The sequence below is a fragment of the Silurus aristotelis genome (assembly GCF_946808225.1).
Source record: "Silurus aristotelis genome assembly, chromosome: 15".
In the NCBI taxonomy this organism is placed as follows: Eukaryota; Metazoa; Chordata; class Actinopteri; order Siluriformes; family Siluridae; genus Silurus; species Silurus aristotelis.
The window spans coordinates 12,766,855-12,793,906 of record NC_139588.1 but is presented as its reverse complement, the minus strand read 5'-3'; the positions used below and the strand labels follow the sequence as shown (position 1 = coordinate 12,793,906).

The window sequence follows — 27,052 nt, the reverse complement described above, 5'->3', positions numbered from 1 at the left end:
TTCTCCATGGCCTCACCGAACTCCTCCCAGGCCCGAGTTTTTGCCTCCACCACCACCCGGGCTGCCGTTCGCTTGGCCTGCCGGTACCCGTCAGCTGCCTCAGGAGTCCCACAAGCCAACCAGGCCCGATAGGACTCCTTCTTCAGCTTGACGGCATCCCTTACTTCCAGTTTCCACCACCGGGTTCGGGGATTGCCGCCTCGACAGGCACCAGAGACCTTACGGCCACAGCTCCGAGCGGCCGCTTTGACAATGGAGGTGGAGAACATGGTCCACTCGGACTCAATATCTCCGGCCTCCCTCGGGATCCGGTCAAAGCTCCGCCGGAGGTGGGAGTTGAAGATCTCTCTGACAGGAGACTCGGCCAAATGTTCCCAGCAGACCCTCACAGTATGCTTGGGTCTGCCGAGTCTGTTCAGCTTTCTCCCCCGCCATCGGATCCAACTCACCACCAGGTGGTGATCAGTTGACAGCTCCGCCCCTCTCTTTACCCGAGTGTCCAAGACATACGGCCGCAGGTCAGATAAAACGACCACAAAGTTGATCATCGACCTATGGCCTAGGGTGTCCTGATGCCACGTGCACTGATGGACACCCTTATGCTTGAACATGGTGTTCGTTATGGACAAACTGTAACTAGCACAGAAGTCCAATAACTGAACACCGCTCGGGTTTAGATCAGGGGGGCCGTTCCTCCCAATCACGCCCCTCCAGGTGTCACTGTCGCTGCCCACGTGGGCATTGAAGTCTCCCAGTAGAATTACGGAGTCCCCAGTTGGAGCACTGTCCAGCACCCCTCCCAGAGACCCCAAGAAGGCCGGGTACTCTACACTGCCGTTTGGCCCGTAGGCACACACGACAGTGAGAGACCTATCCCCGACCCGTAGGCGCAGGGAAACGACCCTCTCATTCACCGGGGTAAACTCCAACACATGGCGGCTGAGCTGGGGGGCTATAAGCAAACCCACACCAGCGCGCCGCCTTTCACCATGGGCAACTCCAGAGTGGTGAAGAGTCCATCCTCTCTCTCTCTCTGTGGTTCCAGAGCCCAAGCCGTGCGTAGAGGTGATCCCGACTATCTCTAGTCGGAACCTCTCAACCTCACGCACAATCTCAGGCTCCATCCCCGCCAGCGAGGTGACATTCCATGTCCCTAGAGCTAGCTTCCGTGTCCAGGGATCGGGTTGTCAAGGCCCCCGCCTTCGACTGCTGCCCAATCCTCTCAGCACCGGCCCCTTACGGTCCCTCCTGCAGGTGGTGAGCCCAAGGGAAGGCGGCCCCACGTCGCTCCTTCGGGCTGAGCCCGGCCGGACCCCGTGGGGGAAGGCCCGGCCACCAGGCGCTCGCATACGAGCCCCAACCCCGGGCCTGGCTCCAGGGTGGGGCCCCGGCTGCGCCATACCGGGCGACGTCACGGTCCTTGGTCTGTTTTTTCTCATAAGGGTTTTTGAACCGCTCTTAGTCTGACCCGTCGCCTAGGACCTGTTTGCCTTGGGAGACCCTACCAGGGGCATATAGCCCCGGACAACATAGCTCCTAGGGTCATTCGGGTACTCAAACCCCTCCACCACGTTAAGGTGGCAGTTCAAGGAGGAGTTATTTATTATTATTATTTTTGGTAATCATGCAGGCAACATGCGAGAGAACACAAACAAGTAAACTGATCGAATGGAGAATTAAAAATTTCTGTTTAACCAGTACAGGATTAATCCATGCATGGTTTTAGATATCTTTTTTTTCGGCTGTCATGTCTTTACAAATATTTTTTTTCCCCGGTGTTGTAACAAAACCTATTCTTTTTTCAACATGCACTATCGGAGATGTTTAGTTTATTGCCCAAGTACTTATTTATTTTACTATTTCATTTATTTATTAATTAATTCATACATTTATTTATTTATTTTTACTAAATGCAATTTTGATATTTGTGTTTGAACATCCTTTCCAACATTTTCCTTTATTCCTTGTTTCCTTTATTCCTTGTTTATTTCCTGTAACCACTTTATCATGGTGAACATGAATCACAATTTTGAAATGTTTTATTCAGAAATTTGATGTGTTTCCAGCCGACTATATTATTACAAATAAATGAAGTAAGAAACGAATGACAATAGAATAAACAATTGTTTTAATCTAAACCTGCCATTTAGTTTTTTCTTTGATTTATTTAAACCTGTGATCAGTTTTGATATGTGTGAAAGCTTTTATTTCCCTGTATATCTGGTCCTGAGCCCAGCGCGAACAGCCCCACACTGTCAGTATAGCTCTATTGACTGCTACTGTGCTGCTAATGTTCAGCCTATTCAGCACTCCATCAGTGTCCTGGAGGGTCGTGCTGCGTCTTCCCTGCCTCTCCTGCTCTCCTGGCTGATTGCAATTGTAATATGGTCTTAATGCTGCATTGTTGCACAGCAGCAGGATCCTGGTCACGCCTTTCAGGCCGCATAAAGACTCGCATAAAGGAATGGAGCAAAGTGTGTTCTGTGATTGTCCTCAGCGATCAATCTAATAAAGAGAGCCCATACAGGTGTCTCTTGGGACGCAATGAGAGCGGGCAGCCCATGGTTTACCAAATGCACCGCTGTCTCTCCATGATTAGTCATCCGGCACGCCGTGTCACGCTCCATAAAGCATACAAGCAAAGCCGAAGCCATCCGGCGAGAACGGGGTTGCCAGATTGCAGGGGTGTAATCGAGAGGGGCAGCAGTGAACGTTCCTCAAAGACAACATAACCTTGTCAGAGTAAAAACACCATGTGCAACAAGCGTAGAAGAAAATTCTCAGCTTCAGCGAGGTTTTAACGCGAGCACTGGAAGTGCTGAGCGTAGGGAACAAGGGCAGGATAGCAGAACGAATTATATGCAAAGGGGTAATTATGGAAGAATTGGAATCTCACATTTTACGAGGTGGAAAAGAAAAAGGAAAGGAACTGTTTTGGCTAAACCTTTTTTGATTAGTACTTTTTGGCAGGCCTGAGGTGTGTGTATAAATAATTCTAGAGCAACTCAGGCTGCTCATATATCTTATTTTTAACCTGATTATATGCTGAAGGTTGTCAAACTGAGTTCCATAATGTGGTAGTGAGATGTTATTTTGTGTGTTTATTTTAGTCAGTGCAGTGCTCTTGAGAAACCAGGCATGTCTTTATTTTTCAACTGATTTAGCAAGATAATAGTATTATATCGACACCTTTTTAGAGTCTGGATTTTGTCTACTTTGAGTGATAAAAAGCTATAAAGGTGTTCATGGTATTAAATACTGCACAACTGGATGAATATACTAAATTAAACTCTCACATTTAAATCATGACAGGACAAAAAGCTTTGTGAAAGCCGTGTTCATGGAGTTTATTTACTACTATGATTATGCAAGACTATTTGTATGCTTTGCCGTTGAAGAGCGACAAACCTGTGCAGCGTCACAGTGCACTCAAGTATAGCAGAACATAATAACTATCTTAGTAATTAAATATGACAAGGAACATGATATCACACACAATTCTTATTGGGATCATCTTGTACAGTGTGGCAAGCAGTAATCAAAAGACTGCTGGATTCACACAGTGTCAAGACCTCTGAAGTCAGGGTGTAGCTTAATCTTTATTGGACTTATCTGAGGCCACTATTACAAGTTTAGGTCTTAAACAAAGGGTTATTTTTGTTACTTGTACATCTTGGGCCTTGTATTCAGTGTTCTACTGTTATCAGTGTAACATCAATCACTTAACAAAAGCTCAGTTATAAAAAGGGTAGATTTGTGAAAATGTTAAGCCTGATGTATGTTCTTGATTTAAAAACATTATGCTGGTGACATTTTAAAACATGTTCATTTGCCATTTCAGTTTAATTGTGCTAGAAAATACTCCTATATGCTTCTTTTTAAAAAATAAAAGAAATCCTTTACTAGTTATCTTTGATTGTTATAAATAAATAAATAAATAAATAAATGCAATGGGCAATTACCTCAAAAGTTTTAAAGGTGCTGAGATTATGAGATTACATGCGTATTAATTGTTCATTAATTTATTTATTATACTTTATTTTATGTATGTTCTTAATTTGCTTTCGAATGATATGGTGAATTCTTTTTCCCTTTAAATAGTAAGAATTTGAGGTGGTGTAAAATTGTTGTCGTATGTGCTTAAGGTCAAAAAGAGATTATTGGCAGTTTAGGCATTAGTGCCTTCTCTAAGTTCATGACCAGTGATCAAGATAAGTTTCCAATAAACACACTCAATGTCCTTCCATCCTGTAAGACAAACGTTCCACAAATGTTTCATTAAAACCTCTGCAGCCTCAGGAGAGCACTTTTGGAATCACCGTTTTATGAACGTCTCCCCTGACTCAGTTTTTACAGTTGGATAATTTATTGGCTGCTATCAAACATGGCTAACTCCAGGCGCCGCTGAGCTTAAAGGCTGCCAGAGACCACCAGCATGTGCAAAAAAGTATCAGAGAAGAACATCTACTTTACTGTTGGTCATATGTTTTTAGAAAATAGGCAGTTTTTTTGTCTACTTTTGCAGCTTTGTGTTTTTAAACTGTTCTGGAACTGATGTATATGACTTTTATCTGTATATTTATTTCATAAAAGAGAAGTTTTACCCACAGGGCTTTGCCTGCTGTACAGTTTTTTTGGAAAGAAAAGGCTGGGGTTGAAAGGTCAGCACTGCATTCAAGCCCTGCTTCTTCTATTAGCATTGATTTCATATTCTGTGCCTGAGATATCTAATGGCAGGGCATGCTTCTTTTCTTTTATTCATGAACACATAGAATGCCTCCTAGACATCAGTTATCCTGTCCAAAACAAAACACTATAGGTTGGTATTCTTTGAGTTCAAAGACAGACCTTTATAAAGCCTTAGCAATATACTGAGCTTTACACCGATCAGTCATAAAATTAAAACCACCCGCCTAATATCGTGTAGGTCCCCCTGGTGCTACCACTGGCTCTAACTCATCAAGGCATGGACTCCATGAGACCTCTGATGGTATGTTGTTGTATCTGTCTTCAAGAAAAGATCCTTTAAATTCCTGTAAGTTGAGATGGAGCTTCTGTAGATTGAAATTGTTTCTCCAGCACATCCCATAGACTCTTTTGAGATCTGGGGAATTTGGAGACCAATTCAACACCTTGAACCCTTTGTCATCTTCCTCAAACTACTCCTGGACACATTTTTGCAATATAGCAGGGAACATTATCCTGCTGAAAGAGGCCATTTCCTTTAGGGAATGCTGTTTACATGAAGGGGTATACATGGTCTGCAGCATTGTTTAGGTAGTTGGTATGTGTCAAAGTAACATTCACATGAAACCAGGACCAAATTTTGCCAACTGTCTCCCTCTGATGCTAACAGACCCGTTGAAGATGCTTTTGGCAGTAAACAGAGGTCAGCATGGACCTCTGACTCTGTTATGTAAACTCAAATGCAAAAAGCTGAAATTCACTGTGTGTTCTGACACCTTTGTATTATAACACTATTAACTGTTTGAACATTTTGTGCTACGGTAACTCTTTTGTGGAGTTGAACACTGTCTCTGGTTCACTATTATTTCTTTCTTAGACCACCTCTGGTAGCTATTAACCACTGCATACTGGGAACACATTACAAGAACTACCATTCTGGAGTGTTTCCAGTTCAATTTTAATTTGTCCCACGATGCTCAGATCATTACACTTGCCCTTTTTTTCTGCTTCTAACACATTAACTTTGAGAGCTGACTGTGTACTTGCTGCCTAATATAGCCACACCCCTTTACATGTGACATTGTAATGAGATATTCTGTGTTCCTGTGTTTTAATGTTTTGGCTGAATCTTGCCTATATGCAGTATAAAATCTGGTTTTGAAGGTCTCAAGGGACCTGAATACTCTATACTGTTTTGCTGTTTGTTGTTAAATGAATGCTTTTAGTGAAAGAGCTTGGATAGGCCAGTCCGCTCCGATCTGATAGTGAGTCTCAGAAGTCATGATAGAAGTCATGTCAGATTTGTTGCTCTGATAGTGTGTTGCATTTTGACAAAAAGCTTCCAGACTATTAACAGAAATGTTCCCATTAATAGGTTAAAAAGAGTTATAAAGACCCTGTTTGCAAAGATAACAGCAGCCAGAGGTCAAAAGTACTTCACAAGGTAGGCAGGAGCTTTATCTGCACTTGTAAAGCAGCCAAGTTCCTGTCAAATGTGTGACCATCTGAGAGGGCACAACAGAGTGAAGGCTTCACATAAAGAATCTTTTTGGATTACTTATAAATCCTTCACTCCTATCAAATCATTGTGAACAAGGTAGTCCTATCTCAACATTAAAGTGAGTTTTATAAGGGACAGCGTTTGCTTCTTGATGGCCTATAAAAGGTTATACAGGAGGCCTTGCTGAGGTTGTAGACCTCTGAAATGGGATTTCTGCTCCCTGCTTGATTGTTTCTCCCTTTTTTACGAAGAGAAAAGCTTGCTCACGGCTTTGATGCATTGGAGCTGGATGTGATTTGACACATGATTGAAGTGGACCGTAGGCCGTCGCTATGGCCAGGGCATGATTTAGAGCTTTTAGCAGGTTACACACGTGCCACGTAATAGTCTGCTTGCTGGCCTGCTCTTTTTTTCTGCTTCTATTAAAATGAACGTTTGTCAAAGACTGAACCCCAGTCGGTTCATTGTATAAAAAATACCATTTTTCATTTTTTCGAGGAGAAGGTGCAGGGTATTTGTAGCTCTGCATGCCTCATTTAACTCTGTCTCTCTTTGCTTAATTGAGCGTCTTGTCTCGCAAGTCATCTTTGGCTTATTTGTGCTCCATCGATTTTGGCCTGATGCAGTATCTATCTTAACTTACTGTACTTAATTTATTTTACTTTTCTTTACTGAGAACCTGTGTGTGTGTGTGTGTGTGTGTGTGTGTGTGTGTGTGTGTGTGTGTGTGTGTGTGTGTGTGTGTGCGCGTGTACAGAGTATAGAATAGGTGCACAGCTGGAGGCCGTATGTCGAACCCCTCATCTATGTTTCAGTTCATTTTTGCATAGCTTTGTACAGCGACTGCACTCACTTCATTAAATCAACAAAAAAGCTAGAAGGAAAATGAAAACATGTTATATTGATTCATACATATACATATGGTGGCAAAAATTCATTCAGTTGGAGTTTTTTGTACATTTGTACACTGTACATAAAAGCTTCTCTTATCTTCTTTTCATGTTATAATTTAGTGGAGCCTTATTTTTTGTGCATTGACTCTGTCAACTGCTTTATTTAAATGTTGTATTACAGATGACAATGTTACAGTGATATGAGACTATTAGAGGTGGACAATGCAGATGTCTGGGACAAGCATATTTTGTTTTGTTTGATAGACAAGTCGATTCAACAACCAGAAAATGAACAAAACTTTGTTCCATATTGATGTCTGCATAATAGCTGTCATTTGGTTGCTATTTTTAAGCATAAAAATAGATGCTGGTGTGACACACCATTTATTAACTATCACAAGCTTTGAAATTCAGATTTTTCTTTTAATTTGACTGATGGTATGATAATTTTTACAAATTGGATAAATTCCCTAAAATTATATCACTTAAGATTCCTCTATACTTTTTCTAATCATTATAATTAATGATCCGGATAAAGACAATACTTCAATACTAATATATAAAATTTGTAGCAAATCTGATTAACAGCCAATGTTCATTTGCCTTGTTTTCATTATTATTATTTTTATAATTATCATTTATTATGTGGCTCATTTATTTTGATCAGGATCACTATATGTGCTATGCCCTGTTCAACAATCTATGTGCATAAAAATGCTACTGCTAAATTAGCTGGAATTTACAGAAATAGCTGATTAAGGTTTATTATCAAAGCTAGTACTATTCATAACATCTACCTCAAATTACTTTAACTATATTAGATGTACAGGAAATAAAATCTTTTGATTTCTTTCTGAACATTAAGAACAAGTTAAAGATTTAATGGCACATCGTATTATATTCAATGGCATGTTTACCCATTTGCTTTTATATGTTTTTTTTTCTCTCGTGCTCCTCTCCAAGCAGTGCTACACCAGTTTTCTCACAGAACTGGGTGACATTTGAACTTTATGCCTCTGGGATTGACAAACAACACTATTGATATATGTTTTACTGACTGAACTTGTTGGATACTTGGAGATTGGCTTTATAAGAGGATGAAGAGTGGGTGCATACAGTACAAATGCTCAAAAGAACTGCATTTAACCATGACAAATGTAACTGTAAGCATTGATTCCCAGAAAAAGGCTTATTAAAATGGAGATACTGAGCGGTGTGCCAGGTCCCAAGCTTGCATAAAAACTACCCTTTGTGCCAGGTTGTCTGTACCTGTCCCAAGCTCAAGTACCCTTCTCTATCCTCTTTTGTTCCTGAGCATCAAAGTTGCTCATCTGAACACAAATGTTTGTCTGCAAAGATAATGGAGTCATTTGATTAGGGGGCAAAATGCAGCTTGACTTTAATCTCTTGCTTTCTTCTCCTTTTTCTGCTCAGCTCTCAGACACAAACGTAGCAACCTACACATACGCTCACACCCCTCACTCAGGCATGACATTTGACCTCCCCATGCTTGCATCTGTTCTCTAAGATCTTGTTTTAGCCTTTTTTTTCACTTCCTGCATATGAATGTTGTATTGCTTCTGCTTTTTTGTGCAGTCGTGCCCTCTGATTTGCCCACAAGACCTCTCCAGTGATGTAATTATGTCGGTCAGGTTGATGATGTTGCCTGTTTTGTTTTAAAAAATAAATCTTGCTTAATTAACAGTCTACTATGCATAAAGGGGTGAATTGAGGTGGGGGTATTGTAGCTTTCACCCTGCATACTTATTATAAAGATTTCTTTTCCTTTTGCATCTGAAATGCTTCAGCATAATCAGCACGCTCTAATTTCAACGCAATATATAAATATTAATAAGGCATGTCATAGGCTGTCAAGCAATGTGTGAGGCCAGATATTTAGCTGTCAACAAATCATGCCATCATTCTGACTCCATGTTCTATAGACTCACACAGTTTTTTTCAGTCCATGACTCTAGATCGATCGCTCCATTTCTTTCAAATCTTTTGCACCAATACTTTTCCAGTTCTTAATCGGCTGTGTATGGTTTTGTCTGTAAAAGTTTTTTAGATGTTAATTTAACCGAATTGATCAATGGCAGACAGTCGTATTTTGAAATTTTTTTTTAAATTTAATCTACATCCTCGGCCTGCTGTAAAAAAAAAAACCAAAAGCCAATTGTTTATGTTTCTCCTTTATTTCATCCTGGCTTAAAGCCTGAAACATTAATGTTTCATAACTTCAACTCTATTTTCAGTCTGCCACCAGGCAGTAAAGTCGCACCATTGTTACGCATCCGCACTTCGTATTAACAGATAATTAACCGTATACAATGGGGCAGTAGCTGGCAGCGCTTATAAACCAAGTATTTTTGTGTGACTTCTTCTGCAGGACCTAACATTTGTAACTCCCAAGAGAGAGAGTGTGTTTTAGTATCTTATTTTTATATATGTATAACAATATATAAAAACTTTTGGTAATGTTATTACAAATTTTATTAACCACGGTCATTGGTATCAGCAGGTTCATATTTGTGTATCACTATAGTACATTATCTCATTGGCAAGGCTGTTCATCTGTACAGCCTTGGAGCGGTGATAGTAGATAAAGAGTTTAAGTGAGGTTATTTGCTTTATTTGGGTATGAAAGCAGCCTTGTCTTGCAGAAAGCAGCAAGGCCTCTGTGAGCTCCACTATCACTAATGTACTGTACTCTGCTTGAAATTCATTTGGGCACATAAAATCGAGTCATTGCTTTGCATAAAAGATTTAGATTGAACTGAACCTACAGTGCCATCAGGACTATCTCTGTTGGTGGTTATTCTTTAGTCCAGTGTCTGTTGCCTGGACATCTGAAACTATCACAGTTTGTTTGAGAAGCTCATGTTCTTTTGCCTTTGGAAGCTTTTAAAAATAGCTGATAGATTTGCAGTGTAGGTGCTACTGAGTGCCCACGCTGCAACAACACTATTCCGCCTCTTTTCTTTTATTAGCGGATCCTTCAATACAGTTTCGTGTCGCTGTCTGTGGCTATTTTCTATAGCTGGACCAGTCTCTCTCATTACTTGAAATTTTCTGTTCACTCTATCGTCAAGCAGCTGTTTCTGTATTCATTGCATGAATATATGGATGTGAACATGAGTGTGTTGGATTACATTGTTTAGAGTGTGTATCGCGAGGCTCCCGACTTTATTAGTGTATAGCTGTGGAGGACTGTACTACTGATTAGATTAATGTCCTATATCATCTGACCATTTTGGGGAACTTGGATTAAAGATTATCAAGTGATATACTTAGATGATATACTGTTTAATGGTGGAATCAGGTTTGTTGTGAACGCATAACAAAATTTCAGCCATAGATATTTCACTCTTGAGCCACAGGGCAATTGATATTGTTTGTACACTTTCTGTGCACTCTTATGCATGACCAACATACATGCAACAGATCAAACATATCTTGTCTGTGGCTGTTTCAGATAACAGTGAAATAGCCTCTCTCTCTCTCTCTCTCTCTCTCTCTCTCTCTCTCTCTCTCTCTCTCTCTCTCTCTCTCTCTCTCTCTCTTTCTCTCTCTCTCTCTCTCTCTCTCTCTCTCTCTCTCTCTCTCTCTCTATATATATATATATATATATATATATATATATATATATATATATATATATATATATATATATATATACAGTGAGGAAAATAAGTATTTGAACACCCTGCTATTTTGCAAGTTCTCCCACTTAGAAATCATGGAGGGGTCTGAAATTGTCATCGTAGGTGCATGTCCACTGTAAGAGACATAATCTAAAAAAAAAAATCCAGAAATCATAATATATGATTTTTAAACTATTTATTTGTATGATACAGCTGCAAATAAGTATTTGAACACCTGTCTATCAGCTACAATTCTGACCCTCAAAGACCTGTTAGTCTGCCTTTAAAATGTCCACCTCCACTACATTTATTATCCTAAATTAGATGCACCTGTTTGAGGTCGTTAGCTGCATAAAGACACCTGTCCACCCCATACAATCAGTAAGAATCCAACTACTAACATGGCCAAGACCAAAGAGCTGTCCAAAGACACTAGAGACAAAATTGTACACCTCCACAAGGCTGGAAAGGGCTACGGGGAAATTGCCAAGCAGCTTAGTGAAAAAAGGTCCACTGTTGGAGCAATCATTAGAAAATGGAAGAAGCTAAACATGACTGTCAATCTCCCTCGGACTGGGGCTCCATGCAAGATCTTACCTCGTGGGGTCTCAATGATCCTAAGGAAGGTGAGAAATCAGCCCAGAACTACACGGGAGGAGCTGGTCAATGACCTGAAAAGAGCTGGGACCACCGTTTCCAAGGTTACTGTTGGTAATACACTAAGACGTCATGGTTTGAAATCATGCATGGCACGGAAGGTTCCCCTGCTTAAACCAGCACATGTCCAGGCACGTCTTAAGTTTGCCAATGACCATTTGGATGATCCAGAGGGGTCATGGGAGAAAGTCATGTGGTCAGATGAGACCAAAATAGAACTTTTGGGTCATAATTCCACTAAACGTGTTTGGAGGAAGAAGAATGATGAGTACCATCCCAAGAACACCATCCCTACTGTGAAGCATGGGGGTGGTAGCATCATGCTTTGGGGGTGTTTTTTTGCACATGGGACAGGGCGACTGCACTGTATTAAGGAGAGGATGACCGGGGCAATGTATTGCAAGATTTTGGGGAACAACCGCCTTCCCACAGTTAAACCATTGAAGATGGGTCGAGGCTGGGTCTTCCAACATGACAATGACTCAAAGCACACAGCCAGGATAACCAAGGAGTGGCTCTGTAAGAAGCATATCAAGGTTCTGGCGTGGCCTAGCCAGTCTCCAGACCCAAACCCAATAGAGAATTTTTGGAGGGAGCTCAAACTCCGTGTTTCTCAGCGACAGGCCTGAAACCTGACTGATCTAGAGAAGATCTGTGTGGAGGAGTGGGCCAAAATCCCTCCTGCAGTGTGTGCAAACCTGGTGAAAAACTACAGGAAACGTTTGACCTCTGTAATTGCAAACAAAGGCTACTGTACCAAATATTAACATTGACTTTCTCAGGTGTTCAAATACTTATTTGCAGCTGTATCATACAAATAAATAGTTAAAAAATCATATATTGTGATTTCTGGATTTTTTTTTTAGATTATGTCTCTCACAGTGGACATGCACCTACGATGACAATTTCAGACCCCTCCATGATTTCTAAGTGGGAGAACTTGCAAAATAGCAGGGTGTTCATATACTTATTTTCCTCACTGTATATATATATATATATATATATATATATATATATATATATATATATATATATATATATATATATATATATATATATAATGAATTAAATGAATTAATAACATTAATTTTGACAGCCCATATAAAAATATATATAAAATTGTATCATCAAAGAGCTCCTAATGTTTGCATTGCTGCATGCAAGAGGCTTTGCATGGTTGCAAGAACTACATCAGAATCAGTGTTTTGAGCCAAATAGAAATGTCACCAGCAATATCTTTGCGAACAGATTTGAGGACATAAAGCATTGCTTTATATAGTTCTTTACAGATGTGCCCTGTCACTTGTCATGGCCTCCTGGAATAGAATGAAAAAAAAGTGAAAGTGATGGCAGAAAGCAGCAGCAGCATGGAGAGAGCTGCTGTAGCTTCCTGAACATCTCAGTCCATCATTGTCTCACTGAGCCACCCTCCACCCATCCTCAGGTCTTTGGTGACATACTTTATCTAAAGTTCATGCGTGTGTGTGTGTGTGTGTGTGTGTGTGTGTGTGTGTGTGTGTGTGTGTGTGTGTGTGTGTGTGTGTGTGTGTGTGTTTGCATCTGAACATTGGTTCTAATCATTTAGCTGTCGTGTCAGCACCCAGCACATAGCTGAAAACACCCACAAAGGAGTGAAGGTAGGAAAAAAACAACAAAAACAGAAGCTGAATACACTCCTTCCATTTCAACCACATTGTTAAAAAGCATTACATTATGGTAAGTAGAGTGCCAGTCAATGCTTTATTGGCAGCTCCTTGCCTTCACCATTTCCGTGTTCTCTCTCTGCTTAGAAATGTAGCTGATGGTGCACTCACTGAATATTGCAACCCATGGCTTCTGTTTTGTTCTGTGAATCCTATATAAAGTATATTACAAATATGTTCAGCTTGTATAAGGCTTTCCTGGTGATTTTTGATCAGTAAGTGCAGTAGATGTTTTTTTTTTTTACAAGGTTCATAAAGTCTTCTTTCTGCATATTTACACAGACCAGCTAATAAATATTAACACCATCCACCTACAATTGTGTAGGTCCCTCTTGTGCCATCATGAACTCAACAAGGCCTGTGTGTGTGTGTGTGTGTGTGTGGACCTTTATCACATCCCTTAAATGCTTATTTGGATCAAGATCTGGGGAGCTTGGAAGCCAAGTCAACTCCATTCCTTTTGCATTATTTTAAAAAGGCCACTGTCTTTGGGGAATACATTTGCCATGAAGGGCAACAAAGTTTAGGTAGGTGGTAAATAGAGTAGCATTGCCTCTTTCCTTCATGCCATAGTACCTCCTGGTGCCATCTCTTCCCCAGATAAATGATGCACCTGGCCATCCACATGTTCTAAAAGAAAAATGTTCATCATTCATCATATTGGGCCTTTGCTTTCCCTTTTTTCCTGATCTCAACACATCAACTTTGAGAACTAACTGCTCAGCTGATGCCTAACTTGATGTCTTACCCTTAACAGGTGAAATTGGAAGTAGATAATGATTTTTTTCTTCACCTGTCATATACTTAATTGTTATTGCTGATCTGTGCTTACTGTATACTCTTTATATTAGGGATGCGCATCTCCATAACAGAGACTGATGCGATTCGCATTGCATAGCCACTGATACGATACATTAAAAATACATATGAAACATCTACCAGTGTGATGCGATATTACAATTCACCCCTATTACGATGCATGGCCCTTTCACAAACAGGCCTTTGTAGTGCGAAAAAAAAGTAAAACGATTCAAATAAACTAGACATTCTTTTCCTGTTTTGTCTCCAGGAAGTTGCAGCTTTGCCTCTGCCATGTTAATCTATATTCTATGTAGGGCTGCAGCTATTGATTATTTTGGTAATCGAGTTTTTTAACCAATTATTCCATCGATTAATTAAGTAATCAAGTAATGGAATAAAAGGTACTATTTCTTTATTAAAGAGCAAAACTGAATATACAAGAGAAAATAAGTCAGGTCTTTTAAAAATAACAAGTAATTTGTTTCCTTTTTAGTAAATCTTTTATTTTAATTTCTCAAATTGCATACAAGAATATCTGTAATGATTTTTTGTATTCGAATTACTTGAGGAATCGTTACTGCCTTATTTCTTTGTGACTTATTAACCTTTCAGCAGAGAACATACTTGAGAAACAGTTTAGCGACAAATTAATCTACATACAAAATGTTGGTCACAAATTATTGGTCACTTTGTAAATAATAAAAATACAGCACATCTAATTATAAGTATAGAAATAAATCAGTTTCCAGATGCAAATATGTTAAAAAACGATGCATCGTGATAAAACTTGTATACAAATGCACACTTTTTTAAATCGATGGATCACATTGTTAACTTTTATGCCGATGCACCGATTCAACTTGGACGATTCAACGATTCGCCATTTGGAATCCTATGAACAATAGCGTCTGCATTAACTGAGCGAAAAAACACCACAAATTAATCTGACCAATGCAGTAGCACTCATGAATAATCAATAAGTTTTGCAGTAAGAAATGTAATTGTTAAGAGGAATAAGGAGGAAAATACAGCATTGCTGATGGAAGCCTTTTTGCTGTCCACTTAATAAAAACGTCCCTTTTCTTTCCATGCAGAAATTTACCTATTTTCCTTTTTTTGATCATTTAGAATGATGTGTTAGTAAAGATGATTTTCTAGTTTCCTGGTAATAATGCATTCATTTTGAGCAAAAAAGGCTTTCCATTATATTTTCAAACTTCCAAACCTTTCTTGTTTGTTTAAAAATTACATATGGTTTCTTATCTATTCCTGCACATTTATGTCATTGGAGAATAGACATAACACCACACAATAACACCACAGCAGCTTATTTTTATTTTTTTTGTACAATATAATAAACATGGCTATAATGCAATAAATCCAGATTTATGCTGTGTAGCACCAAAATAGCCAACACTGCCTCACTGGCTAAGTAGCCTAATCTTCCCTCACATGTACAAAGAGAGAAACTAATAAGCCAATTCCCAGCCCGGGGTCTCCAGACTTATTATGTGCAACTGCCTGTAGAGGATTGGCTGGCTAAAGAAGCCACAGCAAATAATGCAAAATTAAGTTTACCCACTCAGTAACCTAAAGAAATATAACAACCGTTTTGTTCTGACAGTGAGAGGAAGAAGTTGAGGCAGTTAGTAGTCTGCTCAGGTTGCTCCCTGTGAACTAATCAGCAGTTTAAAGCAATAAAGTGAGTTGTGAAATGGGCTGTCCAGTTAATTAGGACGTTGGATGGGTTTGAGTTATGAGCTGTGGGAGCTATACGAGTAAAGTCATTAAGGAAACCTGGTATAGCTGGACGTTAACCATATGGAACAGAGCAAAACTTCCCTCGAGCAGCATGTACTGCAGTTTTCTTCTTGGTACTTGTGAGTAAATGCAAATTTTTTTTCACATTTAAACCGCCAGAATGGCTTTCAATATAAGTAAATGGAGCAATTGGAGTTTGTGTGTCAATCAAACAGAGCAGCAGCATCTGTCGAGCATGTTTGCATCTGGATACCCAGGAAAGCTGTCTGTCCATGTGCAGGTGTAGATGTTTCTGTGCACTAAAATCTTCTCTGCGAATGTGGGTTGTTTAAAAAGAGTAAAAAAAAAAAAAAAATGCAGATTTGTTTTGCTCTGCATTGTTTTTTGTTCTATTTATGGTTTTGTTTTCCACAGTACCTTATAGCTGATCTTTTTTTTGTCTTTGTCTGTGTCTTTCTTTCTTAGACAGTGCCAGATTGGCTCTGAAAGGAATGATGTCGCGTCACCACCACCGGTTCGAGAGGGACTACCGGGGCACGTGGGAACGTCGCGACCGGCCTGCACCCCTTCACAACGGAGTGACCAATAACGCCTGCACCCCGGTTGGCCCTACACTTGCTAATGGCAACAACCGACCAGGGCTTCTTCCTCTTCCTGTTATCCCCTCTCTCTTGCCCACTCCGGTCACAATTGCCGTGACGACGAGCAGTAACGAGCTGGGCACCAAACGTGCAGGGGCACCGGTTTCAGCTCAGACAGTAAAGGTAGGCACAGAGTGCCATAACTTCTCCTCCACTCTTGCCTTTTTCACCCTTCTGCTTACCTCTTTCCTGCCAAATTGTAACTCCCTTCACTTTTCTCCTCCTTTCTAATTTGGTGTGTCATTATGCAAATGAGAAATTGGGCCCAATTAAGTCCAAGCTCAGAGTTTTTCAACTCTGTTTCGAGCAAGAAATATAAAGCATGTGTCTGCCATATGAGCAGAGCAGAGTGACAATCAGGAAAATTAGTTTTTTTTTTTTTTAAGGAACACATCATTTGGAGCTTCACCGTTCACACAGTTTGAACACATTGTCCTTCATTTCAGTTTGAGTCTTTTATTTTGCTTAAGGGGGCATTTGTTATGCTACACAGGACATGTAACTCAGACGTGTCTCAGACAATGGCATGACTGACGTGATCTGGGTTGCTTCTCTTTTACAGAGCAGACACTGTAAATGCCACTCTACTCCTATCACTGCTAAATTATTCACTGATGATCGCACCCAGCCATGCTTGCTTCGCTTAAACCGTATTGTTCATATGTTAAACCGAGCCTTTGTTTCCTCCTCACTTTATACGAGCGGAACCGTATAGTCTGCTGTGGATACAACACAATGGTCTCCAGAGTGATTAAGACTGAACAGGCGCCTCTGAGATAGCTATCTAAATATGGTCACTAGCCTAACTCCATCAGTGTTTGGTTTCAAGCGTCGCTCAGTCATGTCTCCTAACTCTCATTCCTTCCAGGTTCGTCTCTGCTGAGCTCAGACAAGTGCTTTAGGGAGGAATCCTAACACACTCTGCATCCCTCGGCTTTTGTCTCCATCCTGCCCAGTATCAGCCACATTCAGTATACAGTTCTAAAGAAAGCCAGTGGGCTTTGAGTATTTAATGGATCTGTTGCTGTCAGTAACAACAGTAGGGTTTTACACTTGTGCTCAACCTTGTCGTTAAGAGCTCGGTGCGATTTAGGTATTAGAAGACAGCGTGTAGAAATGCAGCAGACTCATGACTTTATTCGATTTTTCCACCCTAATTATTGCTTTAGAAGATGCATTAGTGTCAAGACAAAAGAGATACTCAAGGGAGAGCTACTGCTCTTGTCATCTGCTATCAAAGATTTTCTGTGTTCTGTCCATAAGCTGAAAGAGGAAGCATGATTTTAACTTCCTATAAAGACCTGATAGAGCAGTCGATATACTTTCTAAAGAGAGAACTCTTTTTTCCTAATGCTGCATTGATAGGTGTTTAGCAAAGGACTATGGGATACATGGCAGTGCTTTTGTGGGTTTTATGCAAAATTTTGTCTGTTCATATTTTTTTATTTTTGCAGGAATGTGAGAATAGGAATATCTGACAGTTTTGACCTTGTAGGGTCATTTGGCTGGTATGCATGAAGAAAAAATAATATAAGTGCAAAAACGTTTTCTTTTGGTTACTGAGGTTAGCATTCGTGTTTTAGGTATAGATATAATGTGTATATATATAATTATAACATTTATCATTATGTCAAAGAAAGGTCCTCATAAGAATAGTAAAAAATAAAAAAAAATAAAAAAGTGTACGTGTGTGAGTAAATACTCGTGTGCTGCCATGATGACTAAGGAAGCAAGAGACCACAGGAGGCCCGTCTGCTTTAGCTGTCTGTCGTGACGAACAAGTCACCTCGAAATCAACAAACAACCGAATTTAAGCATAATTACAGCCGCTCATTTAGTAACATCGCCTTTTCATCTGTTTTTATTTATGACACATTTATTTTCGCTCACTTGCACATAACAATAAATTCTCCAGCAGCCAGGAGGATTCATTCAGTAGTTGTTGATGTATGGTGGATGAGCATGTAGGCTGAATAGTGATTACTGTAGTCACAGTGCCTGGGAAAAGCTATTTGCACAGATTTATTTAGGTCACTGGAATTGAAATAGTATTCCTTTACCAAAGTCTTTTCTGTGATATCTGCAAATAGGTGGCTTTTACGAAAGGCTGCAATAAATTTTATATGCCTGTTAACCAAGAACCGGAATCTGAGGCTGGCATGGATCACAGACTCACTGCAACTTGAATGAAAATGTAGTCAGGTTTCAACTGTTAGGTTTTGGTTCCTCTGTGGCCACAGTAGCCTCCGATTATTATTTAACAAGAATTGAATCTTATATGGTCGTAGTATAGTCTGTTGTTTTAGCCCATATTGTTTTGTGCATGCTGAGGTGTTTTTCTGCTCACCACGATTTTAAAGAGTGATTGTTTGATTGTTTGGGATTATTTAAGTGATTATATATATATATATATATATATATATATATATATATATATATATATATATGGAGAGAGAGAGAGAGAGAGAGAGAGAGAGAGAGAGAGAGAGAGAGAGAGAGAGAGAGAGAGAGAGAGAGAGCCTTGCAGAAATGTGAATTGCTGTGACCAGTTTCCATCCAAAGTGTTGTCGCTCACTAATGCAGCAATTTATTTAGTTTTTCTCACCGGTCTGATTAAACTAGAGGAACTGGTTAGTGGAAATATCAGGTGTTGATCTGGCAATACCATCCACACAACAGTTAAAGTCACACTCTACATTTTGATGCTTAATATGAACATTAACTTAATCCTGACCTCTATGTACATAATTGTTTTAGCATTGTGTTTCTGCCACATGACTGGCTGATTAGATAACTGCATCAGTGTACACCAATCAGGCATAACATTATGACATTATAACATTATGACCGGTGAAGTGAACAACACTGATTATCTTTTCATTATGGCACCTGTTAGTGGGTGGGATATATTAGGCATCAAGTGAACATTTTCTCCTCAAAGTGAAGTGGAAGGATTTCAGTGAGTTTGACCAAATTGTGATGTCTAGATGAATGGGACAGAGCAGCTCCAAAACTGCAGCTCTTGTGGGATGTATCCAGTCTGCAGTGTTACCTGCAATATAGTTAGGTAGTCATAATGTTATGCCTCATGGCTATGGCCATGGCTAAGATGTCACCAACTTGGTCTTTATAGACAGAGATCCGAAGGTTAAAAAAAAATAGTGTATATATAAAAATGTTGAAGTTTATAAAAACTATATTTGTGTTTTTTAGAATACAGTTTTGTTACTTGCAGTGGAAAAAAAAAACAATCTTTCTGAGAGCTGAGAGTAATCTCAGCTATGTAGGTTTCACGCATTTCCGACTCTTTGTCGTTATACTAAATTGGTGTCTCGTGACATTTTCAATGCAGTGAAATGGCTTGGCACAGTGTTTAGCGATTGAGGCTGCAAAATGAGTAGCTCTGCAACTGTTTATCCAGTAACACAATTAGCCATTTTAAATGTGGTCTGCAGGGAGAAAAAAGGCTTTATGTGATTTTCCAGAGTGCTATCTACAGCACAGGGCTGTAACTAGTTGATTAGTTGATTTTGGATTGGCTTGATTTATTGCAATGTCTAGTGCTTTAGATTCATGGCAATATCTAACATTGTGGGATGCAAGCAGTCTCATTTTCACTGCCTCTCAGGAAAACCACAGAAAGATAGCAGCCGTTTTAGGATGTAAAAGCCCGTAAAAAAACTTTTTTTTCCCCCTCAGACAGTGAATTTAATTCCCTTTTTAACAACACAAACTCTCTTTTTTATTTGTTGTTATTGTTTCAAAGACATCCCAATTTGTTTAATTCATGTTGCCTACTCATGCTTCAGTAAAAATGCCACTCCATTTAATCCGTTACAACCTGATCCCTATACAGATAACTGTTTCTTACTTTAAATCCAGTCATGCAAAGCAAAATCTGCTCACTTTTTGACATGCTATTTTATAATACTTGCAGATCAAGGGAAAACGCCACCTTTTTCACAGCATCATTTGAGCTGAATAGTTTTTAATTAGCACAGCCTGAATCCAATTTCAGTGCCATACTTATGTATTTAAAAATCATTTAAGATAAAGCTGTTTTCTAATCATTAGCCAGCCTTTCAGCTTGCAACTATATTAAAGCGCCGACCCGATTCAGCTCAGAGCTGATGTTCAGATCAGGATGAGTAAACTCCTCACTCCTGATGACATCTTAGGGAAGATTATCGAGAACGAGGCAGAGAGTAATTCATATCAATAGCACCGCCAAAACCAGCTTCATCATTCAGCCATTTAAAAATGCATTGTAAACTCTAATCTGCAGCTCCAAAGATGGACGAGGAAAAAGATTGCTGAGCAGGAAGCTTCAGAAAGCCCCGAATGAAGGATCAAATCAGAGCATTTTCATCCTGTCAACATCTGCTGAGAGTTTTATAAAAAGAACCGTATACACATTTAAAAAATGCATACTAATCTTTGTGGCACAGTGTTCTGGATGAGATGATTAACATTTAAAAAAAGCTTAGGCTGGATGAATACTGACTGGCGAGGTTTCTCCTGTCATGAATGTCTCTGCTCTATAGTGGTAAAGATAAACTTGTATCACGCACAGCACGGTGTCGCATGAGTGGAAAAACCAGCGGGACAATTCCTCCGAGAAACAAATGATTAATTCTGCTCTTTAAGAGGTGCGTTCTCTTCTAAGTAAAATGTTCACCAAATAGACTCTTTAACATATCTTTTGGTTTACTGTGAACATGGTATGTGTGCAATGTATTTATTTACTTACGTACTCAAAGCTACAATGAGTAGGACCTTTTTTTAAGTTGAAAAGATGACTATTGATTTAACGTTCTGTATAATATAACGACAGAATGTAATAAACGGTTGCTGTGAGTCACTCTGACAATCATGGTATAGCAAGTCTGATAGGCCAAGCATGATCACGTCTGAGCTTTATGTGTGAAATAGGCCTGACTGACATAGAGGATGGGCCAGTGGAGAGGGAGAGGGAGAGGGAGAGGGAGAAGGAGAGGGAGAGGGAGAGGGAGAGGGAGAGGGAGAGAGAGAGAGAGAGAGAGAGAGAGAGAGAGAGAGAGAGAGAGAGAGAGAGAGAGAGAAAGAAATCAAATGGAAAAAGGTTTTACTATGATTCTGCATTAAGAGCAAAAAGGCATGATTTCGGACTGATTGAGGTTTTTTTGCCACATTATGTGTTCATTAATAAACAGCGGAAGGTTTATCCCTGTTGAAGAGTTTGTTGATGAGACGTTTTTAAACTCGAAATGCCATGATATCTGGCTAATTAATACATCTTTGTGTATTTTGTGTAAAGTTGTATAAAAATATATTGGAGTAAGTGATTTGAACCTCTGGCTCGCTTGTTCCTTACCCCCTCCTGTGTGTTTTGATAGTGATATAATACTGCTTGGTAGGTTGAAGAAACATATACATGATGAAATACAGAAAGGAAAGCAAATTACACCAAGTTGTACTTTTTTTGTTCTATAATAGATGTTCATTTGCCAGCTAGTTACATTTAGTATTTCTGTAGGTGCATAGACCATCATGGAAAGCCCTTAGTTTAAGCTCTAATTTAGCTCTTAGATTTAGCTTAGATTTAGTCTTGTGATGTAGATCAAACATTTCCCTTCACCCAGAGTGTATTACTGAGCTGTGTATAGGCTGAGGCACTGGGCAATGTATGGGCACTGCTGCTTGATCAGGAACAGTAAGTGAATATCTTATATAATATGCAAAAATATATCATATTCACATATAAGGTACCGTATATCACTTTCTGCTATCGACAGCATTGCCTCCCTACTCAAAGACATTTTGTCATTTGAATTAGCTATTCTAGGAATCTTCTTTTTGGGTTTGTTTTTTATTTTTGTGTGAAATGCGATCGAATTTAAAATACTCTTTTGTTTTATATTTATGCCGACTTTGTCTTGTTGCAGTGACATTCACTTACACACATTCCTTCTCAAATGTTCAATCATGTATTTTTGTCTGTTTTGTAGTATTTTATTTTTGTATTTCATATTCATTTGTAGGCAGTACAGTGTGATGGGACATAGTTTCACACAGACGGAGTCTTCTATCAGATTGGTCACCGCTACACAGCAGATGCTTTTGTGAAGCTCAGTAAAACCATCTTTTAACATATCTATAATACTGAGTAATCAAAATGTAAATAGTTGGTCTATGTCAGGGGTCACCGACCTTTTTGAAACTGAGAGCTACTTCTTGGGTACTGATTAATGTGAAGGGCTACCAGTTTGATATCCACAGTTTTCAGTTTAATCTGAAATGAGAAATTTGAGCAATTTACCTTTTATTATATGTTGTTATTAATAATTAATATCCATCTATGTGAAGACACTGATAATGTTAATGATTTCTCATAATAATTATCAACAATGATTTAACAAAGTAGGAAACAGCCTGCGGGCTACTCATGTGGTCCTTGCGGGCTACCTGGTGCCTGCGGGCACCACGTTGGTGACCCCTGTCAAAAATTGGGAAGTACTAAATACAGCATGTTACTACACCAGTAATGTTATTATTATTTTATGTCGTGCCACTCCGAATATCTCAATATAAACACTGAAATAAAAGGCTTGACTCTAACAACAATTATAGTGTTGTTAGAGACAAAGCATAAGCTCTGCATGTGTCTGACTCAAAATGCACGTCTTCTAGATCAATATGATCAAACACCAAAAAGCCTATATCTATAATAATAAAAAAAAGTAACATCACTAAGCAAAATGGCAGCGCAAGGCTTTGTTGCAAAGATTATGTGTTTAAGATGTTGTCTGACAGCTTGTCAGCTTTTCAGGATTAGGGCAAAAAAGGGCAAATGCATTGCTTTAGCTGTTTTTGCAGCTATTACTGCCACGTCTTTGTAGAGAAAAGCGGCTGCTGATCCACCGCGACACTGGAATGTGAAAGCAGGGACATGCACATGTGCAGGAGAAGTGCAATGTAAAAAAAAATTTATTGTAATTATAGTCGTCTCATGGGGGAACACATATGAAAGTGGCTGAACTGCGATTTTAAATTGGATTTTTGTGTTCACATTTTTAAGCTGAGAAAACAAAATCAGATCTTTGTCACATTTAGGTAGAAAAACGAGAGATGAACGAGCATTATGATGAACACGTCCCCGATTCACAAATCTCAAAATGTATTTTGGGCATTAGTCTCTGAAATGATCAGAGAAACATGAAAAGGGCCAGTTGAGGATAACCTCAGTATCAGTTACCAGCGAATACCCAAAGATCTTATAGATTTACTGTATCAAAAAAGGAGAAAGTAGGACTGGAACATCTGTAAAACCACATTTGTGCTGCTACAATCATGGTTCTTCAGATCTCCTGGCTTTATACATCACATAATACAGGTCTCTTGTTTTTTTTCTGAAGAAGAAAAGGATAAATAGAAGTGCACTGGCTGCATCAATTGAGTCATTATCCTCTCATGTCTGCCATTTAGATTGTGCAGAGTCACATGAGCGGCATCAGATCTTCAGATAGTCATGATCATGCAATATTAATGTGGAGAGAAACCTTACTCTAAATTTTTTTTCCCCCTGCTGACCTTAAAGCTTAATTTACTATTCATATGTTGATTATGAGTAACATGAACACTTTTCTGGTCATGGCTCAGGCTGTTTGCTGCATATCGCTCAGATCTTTTTTTAACATTTAGTATTTCAGCTGAGCTGGGCACTGAGCTCAGCTAGTTGTGTTGATGCCTCACAGGTCTACGATTTCTGGTTCAATGCTTAGATCCAATTTCACACATAGGTCCTTGTCTGTTTGGGTTTCCCCCGGGTTCTAATGAATGGACTGACTTTGTTTAATTGCCACTAAGTGTGAATGTGTTTGTGTGTGCTTGGCGCTTGAAATGGATTGACATCACGGGTGTAGTCCAGTTTCACACCTGGCTAAAGGCTGGATCCACTACAACTCTGAAGTAACACTGACAAGTTGAAGTGAAGACAAATTGTAATGGGAGTTGACTATACTTTTATCTGAATAAATGCTTTAATTAGCCTTGGGTATGTCTAGATGTCTTAAGCAGGATCTGTTACTACACTTGCACTAACCCTGGCTGAAAATAAAAGTGCTATCATTTCGATTTAAGATAAAATCCAGATTAGCCCATTCCCCCTTTTTGCAATATATTATTAAAATCCCTTTTGCTTCCCCATCTCGCTCAAAATAAAGCACTGTCATAAGGTTTGAACAGCTCTGACAGAATCTCATTTTCTCTTTTGATTGTCACGTCATGTCCCACTGATTAAAGATGATCCTAGCCTGCGGACTGTGTCTGTGTAATATCAGTTAATCCTTCCTTCATTTGCCAGGTTAATTGTGTTGCAAAATCTTTACAGAGGTCACCAGTGTTAGGTTAGGTTTTTTGCCTGCACACTCTTGAGTTTGTTTGATTGGATCCAAAGGTTTTAAGAGCACCAAATACAGCTTGACTACCTCAGCTTCCGATTGATAGCCAGGTCTTCTCCTGACACAATGAAACACTTTCAGTTTTTCTTTTTTTTTTTAATCCCCTTGGGTTTTAACAAGGACCAGTCAGTCCAATGTTTGCAAAGTGCTCAGTTACTCCAAGAGCTGAAATCCTTGGCAACATATCAGAAATGTGTCTTTCCTATTTAGCACTGTTTAGTATCTGCTGAAGTTGAGCTGAGGTGAGCGTGAGTGCTCTTCAGTCTAACAGAAAAAGAATAAGCATGAAAAGGAAAAAGAAGGGGGTTTGTGTACTTTCAGCTTCTATTATTGTGGGTTTAGGCATTAAAATGTGTATGTATATTTTCTCTATTTTGTATAACTTCGTAATTTCTTTTTTTATTTTTAGAAAAGTGCTACTTTTTTTTAGAGACCACATGAAGACAGAAAAAGTCTTACTCTATGCTGTATAAATGTTTGTCTTTGAGGGTTTTGGTGGATTTTATTTGATAGCTTGGTTCAACAGCAAAAATGGGCTTGATATATGGAATTTCTGATCTGCTGGAATTTCGGCACCTTTTCAATTTTTGCTCATGTTTTAGCTGTTTGCTCGATAAGGGCAGTAAGTCAACCTGTAATTTATAAGGGGAAATGTGTGTCATTTGTATAGTGTATTTTATTAAGCAGGGAGGATCGATTCAGAAGCGGGAACATGCGCAAAATATGTAACGAAATTTTTAATTTTTAAATGGAGGCAGAACAGGACTACTCAGACCATCTCGCACAATGCAAGAAGCATCAGTCATTGTTTTGCTTGTTCTTGTGAATTTTAATAAAACATGATGGGACTGATTTGGACAGTAGCTGTAAACACAAGGTTAAAGCCTTGGGGGAGTGCGTGGGAAGTGTATACCTTACCGCACATCCATGCAGCAATGTTGGATCTGAATATGCAAACCTCTGCACTTAATAAAGAGCACAGCACGGATTCCATCCAAAGGCTAAAAAACTGAAGGCAAGCAGATCAGTGTGGGCGAATGTTGATGCACGTCAAAGCTACTTTCAAGTGAAAAAAAAAAGACAGGAATCTGGGAGAATGTTCTTCGGCTACTCAGTAATACAATCCAGTAGACAAAAGCTCCTTAGTGAGACACAGAGACGCTTCTGTGGCCACAGTGACTGTGCAGAATTCAAAATGTGAAAGTGGAGGACTGTAGTTATGGCTCCAACTAGCTTTGGACTTTTGTTGGTTAAGGAGGTCTCGAGGGGAGCGAGACTGTGAGAGATTGCTATTTGCATTACATTGTACAAACAGACAAGTCTGAGGCCGGCGTAGAGTGAAGTACAAAGGCATTACCCAAAGAGTCTCAGCAGTGTAGGAAACAGAATTCTAGCCCTTGTTCCTCTCCCCTGGCTGTGTAGTGGACCTGACAATTTTTACAGCTGTAGAAATATGAGATGTGCCTTATAAGCAGCATGTATATCTGTGTATGCCTGGCTTTTTTCCTCTTTTCCCTTTCACTTTCTCTCCCCCTTTTTCTCCTTTCTCAAATTTCTTTCATCCTTGGCGGTAAGAACGGGCTCCACATCGACAGCGCTTTCACAGCTGGCGTCAGGCCGGCTGTATTCACGCCTGTGTGAAATTGGATTGCTCATCCGTTGTTTTCTGAGTGGCAGAGATGTAATACCTGATAGTGCCGAGGCTTCGCGCGGCACATCACGAACAGATTCACTAACTCTCTAGAGCCATTTGACTAATGCCTCCACTCCGCCAAGTGCAGTAGGGCAGGAGGTTAAATGAATTAGGTAAAAAGGTTGCAACCCCTGGCACAACGATAAATTTGTGTTCAGGTGTAAGACTGCGCTCTCTCAGCATGAGGTGTTGATGAAGAGGTGGGGGGCTTAAGCTGAAAGCGACCATCCATATTGTCTTGTTGGATCCAGGCCAAGAGCTATTTTCTCCTCACTGCTGGCAGTTCAGTGACCCTCATGTAAGCAGAAGTCTTATTAGCACTTTTGGATGTTGGCTCTCAGGCAACCCGCAATAAAATTATGGTTCACTGGCCCATTAAATTCAGGTACACCTTTGATTTTTTTAACACTGCATGCTGCAGGAAAGCAAACAAAGGGTCATTTCTTGAGCGCTTTCAGAGTTGGAGCTTTATATGAGCATTTATTTACATCTCAGCCCACAGGAAGACATTTAGGATTCCTGCTAGAACAGAGGTATTCAAACTGTGTAGGAGGTTCACATCGGTATGCAAAAACGCAAAAGTATACCATCAGAACAAGCTTCTTTGCTCCCTAATGGTCTTTTTTGTTCTTTA

At 39.6% G+C, this 27,052-nt stretch overlaps 2 protein-coding genes across 3 annotated transcripts in view; both read left to right on the top strand.

Annotated features, from left to right (window-relative positions):
• The window catches only part of klhl29 (kelch like family member 29), a 189,102-nt gene that overhangs the window by 49,492 nt on the left and 112,558 nt on the right, over positions 1 to 27,052 (top strand). For both annotated transcript variants that reach the window (XM_083562105.1, XM_083562106.1), the window contains one exon: positions 16,112 to 16,410. In XM_083562105.1, the coding sequence (XP_083418231.1) occupies positions 16,138 to 16,410 (273 nt within the window). In that variant the 5' untranslated portion in view covers positions 16,112 to 16,137. The remainder of the gene's footprint in view (positions 1 to 16,111; positions 16,411 to 27,052) is intronic.
• The window catches only part of napbb (N-ethylmaleimide-sensitive factor attachment protein, beta b), a 173,848-nt gene that overhangs the window by 124,849 nt on the left and 21,947 nt on the right, over positions 1 to 27,052 (top strand). The window lies entirely within an intron of this gene.